Source organism: Carassius auratus, chromosome 22, assembly GCF_003368295.1.
Source record: "Carassius auratus strain Wakin chromosome 22, ASM336829v1, whole genome shotgun sequence".
In the NCBI taxonomy this organism is placed as follows: Eukaryota; Metazoa; Chordata; class Actinopteri; order Cypriniformes; family Cyprinidae; genus Carassius; species Carassius auratus.
In genome coordinates this window covers 19,811,254-19,817,346 of record NC_039264.1, presented here as the reverse complement: position 1 = coordinate 19,817,346, position 6,093 = coordinate 19,811,254, and the positions used below count along the sequence as shown (strand labels likewise).

The 6,093-nt window shown below is 37.1% G+C and overlaps 1 protein-coding gene across 1 annotated transcript; it reads left to right on the top strand.

Moving 5' to 3' along the window:
• The first annotated feature begins 732 nt into the window (after positions 1 to 732).
• LOC113040523 (beta-1,3-galactosyltransferase 1) lies at positions 733 to 3,532 on the top strand. Its single transcript, XM_026198843.1, has 2 exons — positions 733 to 985; positions 2,548 to 3,532. Exon 2 carries the CDS (start codon positions 2,558 to 2,560, stop codon positions 3,530 to 3,532), a length of 975 nt encoding a protein of 324 aa, XP_026054628.1. The 5' UTR covers positions 733 to 985; positions 2,548 to 2,557.
• The last annotated feature ends 2,561 nt before the right edge of the window (positions 3,533 to 6,093 follow it).

Below are 6,093 nucleotides of genomic sequence, written 5' to 3'. Positions count from 1 at the left end.
AGAAAAGCATTTTTGCAGCATGCATGCATGAATGAAGTATTTAAACATAGCTTGCGCTTAAAAAAAAAAAAAAATAGGAGACCGAAATAAACTTTGGGTTTACCAAAGAAAACCTGCTCCTGACCAGGTTAGGTGCATAGAGCTAAGTTACCATGGTAAATGAATGGAAAAGTTACCTCTCTTTCAGAAACGGGCTTGACTTGCTTTTTCGGGTTTGACAATCCTCCCATTCTGAAATGGAAAATCACTTCAGGGTTAACACACTCAAGAGTTTTCACTTAATCTTTCTGAAACGGCCACAGATTTGCATGTATATACCATAGCCTACATCAACGGAAAGCTTATTTATATATGATGTATAAATCTCAATAAAAAGAAATAAAACAAATACCCTTATGGCGGGTTTTGTGGTTCAGGGTCATATATTTAATTATATACATATCATTATTATACAGAACAATGCACTTATACTGTCATTATGCGTTATTAAATTTAGAATTTTATATTAGATTTTTAAAAAAGAACAGTTCGTTGTTGTTTTTCAGCACTGTCCAACTTAAGTGTTGACAAGGTCACATTGGCCCTGTCATCTTGTATTTTACATGTCATGCAAATAATGTTAGTAAGGTGAGGTGGCAGCTTCCAGACTATTATAATGCCACATATCTTCGAGACATTTAGACATTATATTCAGAACCATCTGAAATGTTAGCACTTATCTTAAGATGCTTATTCCTATATTTGAGGTTCCAGCTGGCATCAGAAACATAACATTTGCAGATGGAGGAGAACAATTAAAAGATGGGTGGTAACATGATCCTTTTGAGTAGCAAAATGTCTCTGGAACTTTGCCAGCTTTTGATACTCCATAGCCTCACCAGGTGTTTTTAAAGGATCCAGTATAGGTCAGAAGAAAGGAAAAGGAGGAGCTCAGATACTGTGACTCTGAGATATGTACAATATCGCTGTTACAAGACAACATAAGGTATGTTCAAACATTTAATAGATTTTGTGTTTTGCAATGGCTTCTTAGAGTAAATTAGGTTCTTTGGCTCGTAACAATAGCAGAACCCTTTTTGATTCTAAAAAGAACTATTTTCTATAAAAAAAAAACAGGCTTTGTGGGACCTTAATGGTGTAAAATTAGTTTGGTTGTACTTTATATTATTTATATGAGCATTATCATATTAGGTAGCCTACATTTGCTCTAACAAGTTATTAGATGAATACATTAATACATGACAAAAAAAAATAAAAAATAAATACGTTACATAAAACCCCAAATAAAAATACATTTAATGAAGGCCACATACCAGTGAAATATCTACACAATCCTCTGTGGTAACCATTAATATGTGTATTTGTGCTGTAATTAAATGGCACTTCCACTCATGATGTTGATGTGAAACCGTATGAAATAGCTACACATTTGACTTTGCTGCACTGTGTCACTTCAATTTGATTATGTAAAAACAATAATGCCAACGAAGGCCAAAAGAAGCTGAATTCAATATCTGTTAGTTTGTAGAGAAGAGCAAAGTATCCTTAAAAAACTTAAACGTTAAGTTAACCCTAAACTAAAAAAAAAAAAAACTTGATTGATGGAAACCAGTTACAATTTAAACATTGTAAGAATTTACCTGTTGATGGTGTGTTCACAGTTTAGATGGTGGGTGGTTGAGTACTAGAAAATCAATACTGAAGATGACTTTGGCAGTTAAAAATTTGAAACATAGAAAGGCGGGAAAGAACCAGTGTTGCCAAGTCCGCAGTTTTCCCGCGGAATTGGGATACTTCAACACTGTTGCCGCGGGTTGTTTTTCATATCCGCAGGTTGAAAAAACGATTCCAATAACGTGAAATTGAGCCCATGGACTGCGAATATGACCAAGGAACCCGGCCAAAACACGTGTATTTTACCACTGAACGCGATTTTTAATGTGGGATCCCTCGGAACACGGGCTCGTTTGAGTAGCACAGGGGTGGGTTTTGTTGTGGTAACCTGGCAACCCTGGAACCCTAAACTCTGACACGAAGAACCATTTTAGCATAAAAGGGTTCTTGAGTAAGATGTGGTTCTAAATAAAACTGCTACTAGAACGTTTAAAGAACCATCTTTATAATGTTTATGTCTGGTTTTGAGTTTTTAGTGCAGAGAAGGTATTGAATTTGCATCAGGGAAATGTAACATGATTTTTTTTTTTTTGAGGAGCCTTCAAGCCTCTGACCACAGTGGTCAAAATGATTTGCCTGTTTCCTGAGAGAAGCACTGCATTTTTGCATTTTAATAACTCTGTGACAATGACACACTTTGAAAAGAAAAAAGAAAAAAAGAAAAAGTTTTCTTTTAAATTTAAAGGGACAGTTTGCCTAAAAACTAACATTTAACCTCAGGTCTTTCAAAACATGTATTGCTTTGGCTTTATTTGTGAAGAACAAAAGGTTAACATATTTTGCCAACTATCACTCTAAAATTTAAATCTGAATAAGTAATACAAGCTAGAAATAAGATAACTTTTTAAATGAAAACTTCCATTTTCTTTTCAGCCTCGTTCAGATGTTCTGTAAGAGTTGGCTACTGGTTGGTCTCTTCATCCTACTGAATTTTTTACTGCTGTATTTCACTGCCATTACCCTCGAAACAAGAAAGTGGCAGAAAATGGTGCAAAAGACAGGGAACCCCCATGTTTCTTACCCTCAAAATTACAGATTTATCCTTGACCAGCCAAAGAAGTGTGAACAGCAAAAGCCCTTTGTGGTGATTATCGTCCCTGTGGCCCCGCAGAACGTCGCGGCACGTAACGCCATCAGGATAACATGGGGCAGCGAGGAGCCTGTCCGGGACAAACTGGTACTGGTTCTCTTTCTTCTGGGCTCCCAAAGTGGTGACAAAACACTGCAGGAGCAACTCCAGAATGAGAGCGAGGAGTACCAAGACCTTCTCCAGAGCAACTTCCTGGATTCCTACAGGAACCTGACCATTAAGACCTTGGTGATGATGGAATGGCTCGACAGAAATTGTCCACAGGCATCCTATGGTGTGAAAGTGGATGCTGATGTGCTCCTCAATATGAAAAACCTATTACACATGCTTGTGAGTCTGAAAACACTACAACGTAATTACATCACCGGCCTAGTAATATCTGGAAACATTGTCTTGAGAGATCCATCCAGCAAGTTTTATGTCCCTCATGATGTGTATCCTAAATTCAGATATCCTCCCTATCCTCTGGGTATGTGTTATATCTTTTCTATGGACTTACCAGAAAAGATCCTGCACATCTCAAGGCATATCAGACCTATTTTTATTGAGGACGCATATCTGGGCATGTGCTTGAAGCATTTGGGAATCGCACCTAAGAAACCACCAGATATTGGACAGTTTGTGGTCGAACCACCAAAAAAATTCAATCGCTGTTACTATTCTGGACGAATAGCAATACTCACAGACAGTCTGACTCAGCTGATTTCCTATTGGATGGATATTCACTCAACCAAAAGACCCTGCTCAAAAGACTTGCTTGGAGTCTAAATTTATTTCTCTTGAAATAAAAATATATGTAGTTACAATGTATTTTTACAACAGCAGCTTATTTGATTAATTTCTAAACTAAGTGATCCACTCGATCTATGAATTTGAAATGTAAAACATCACTGTCTTTACAACACTCCTTTTACACCTTTATGTAAATGAACACTGATTCATTCAGGATAAACAATTTTTGTAAAAAAAACTTATCAAATATATTTGTTTGAAATCTAAATATTTTTGAACATTTTATGAAATGAATGATAAATGTAATAAAAATAACTCAAAGATGTTTCTTTTTTTATTGGAACAGATTTGGAGTAATGTAACATTACATCACTAAAGCCCCTTTCACACTGCCATTCCGGCAAAAACATGGCAATTGTTCCCGGGTTGCTAGATTTTGCACTTTCACACTGCCAGTGATTACCCGGTATATGTGCGTGCTTTCACACACAACCCGTGAAGATCCCGTAACGACACGTGACATCAGCGCTTGATGTGTAATGTACGAGTCGAAAACGCTAGGCACGTTATACTTTCACTGAAGCAAGTGAACAATCTTGCCTTCAGTGTGGAAAGTGAGGTACTAACTGATCTCTGCTTCATTACAGTTTGCACATATTTTTTTTGTCACGAACGTTGATCTTCCTTCAAAACAGCCGGTAAAAGAGTCATGCAATAACCAAGGGGCAAGGAACTCGACCGGAAGTTGAAGTCGGGTGGGGGCTGCCATCTTTTAGCAGAACTTCACTTGCGTTAGCATTCCCATTGACTCCCATTCATTTTGGCGTCACTTTGACAGCGAATAACTTTACATCTGAGGTGTTTAAAGACTCCGTTTGTCCATTATTTATTTCTAAAGATACACGACAATGTATAAAGGGCTCCATTACCTTCTATGTTACATTATGGCCCCGTATAAACAGTTTTTGTAAAAAATAGGCTAACGATTGTGTCATAACCACTCGGCTCTCTGTCGCATTACCGTACAGACAGGAGGAGAAGCTCACAGGCAATTAACTTAATATGGCGTACTGGCGTTACATTTTAAAATACTATACAAAATAATTAATCAGAATACTTACTCCTGCTCACTCACGACAAAGAACTCCCCGCTCAAGCTCGCCGTTTCTGCAAGATTAACGATGGCAGTTTGCACGCACAGCTACTAGAACATTTACATCTGTCAGACAGGTTGCTGACATCGTCAAGCTTCGTTTGAGTCTGCGCGTCAGAAACGGAAGTGCTAAAAAACGCTAAAACTGGGCTTCATTTGTCTCAATTGAGTTCCAATGGGGTTGCTGTGTCCATTTCTTTTACTGTCTATGGTAATAACGCGCGCCATCACTTCGACACGCCATTAGATCTGGCTTTTGTTCACACAGCGCTCGTCCCGGGTCGAAGCCAGCAATGTTACTAGGTCTGCGACCCGGGTTCAGTGCCGGAATCAATCCCGGGACGTGGTTGCAATCCCGGGACGTGGCGACCCGGCAATGTTCCGGCAATATGCCGGGTCCGACGTGCAGTGTGCAAGGGGCTTTACTCACCAATGGATCAACTGCAGTAAATGGGTGCCGTCAGAATGAGAGTCCATACAGCTGATAAAGACAAATTTATCTCTTGTGAAATGAAAATCTGCATACATCCACTATAAAGAAAATTTCAAACTGTTGCTTCTGACTAAAATATGAATCATTGGTGAATGGGTGCCATCAGAATGAGAGAGCTGATAAAAAAAAAAAAAAAAATCCACAAATACTGTAATTCACATGACTTTAATCCAGATTAATGTTGAAAAACTGCATGCATTCATTAATAAAACATTTTACATTTCAAACGGTCCATAATATTGCTTTCATCAGTGAAAAAGGTCAACTTGTCTGAATCAGGAGAGAAATATGGACAGATCAAACACTGTTTACAAGTTTACTTGTGGATTATTGTGATGTTTTTGGATAACGTATTCCTTTAAAAGTCCATTTGTCATCATTTTAAATAACCTAGTGATATCAAATATAAAATATAGATTATACACTACCCCATTAATGTAACATCTTGATGTTGATAAAAGGATCCATGGACACATTATGGATCATCTACTCACATACTGCTTGTAAAACCCATTAACTCTATGGCTGAAAAAATAAATAGGGCTCTATTTGAGGACTGACTAAAAAGCATGTGCTAAAAGCAGAACTACTCTTAAGTCACACAGGTATATTTGTAGCAATTGCCAACAATACAATGTATGAGTCAAAATAATAGATGTTTTCTTTTTTGCCAAAATCATTCCTAAAGAACATGTTCCATTTAGATATTATGTAAATTTCCTATTGTAAATATATTAAAACTTAATTTTTGATTATTTATATGAATTGCTAAGGATTAAGGAATTAATTTGGTCTTTTTTTTTTATCAGTGACAATGCACATTAATAATGCTTAAATATGTGAAATGCACCAGATTAAGCCAACACTGGCTAATTTTAATCCGTAGTCCCTTTTGGCAGGTTGATGTTAAGGACAAGGAGAAAATATTAACAAAGAATATTAATACACTAA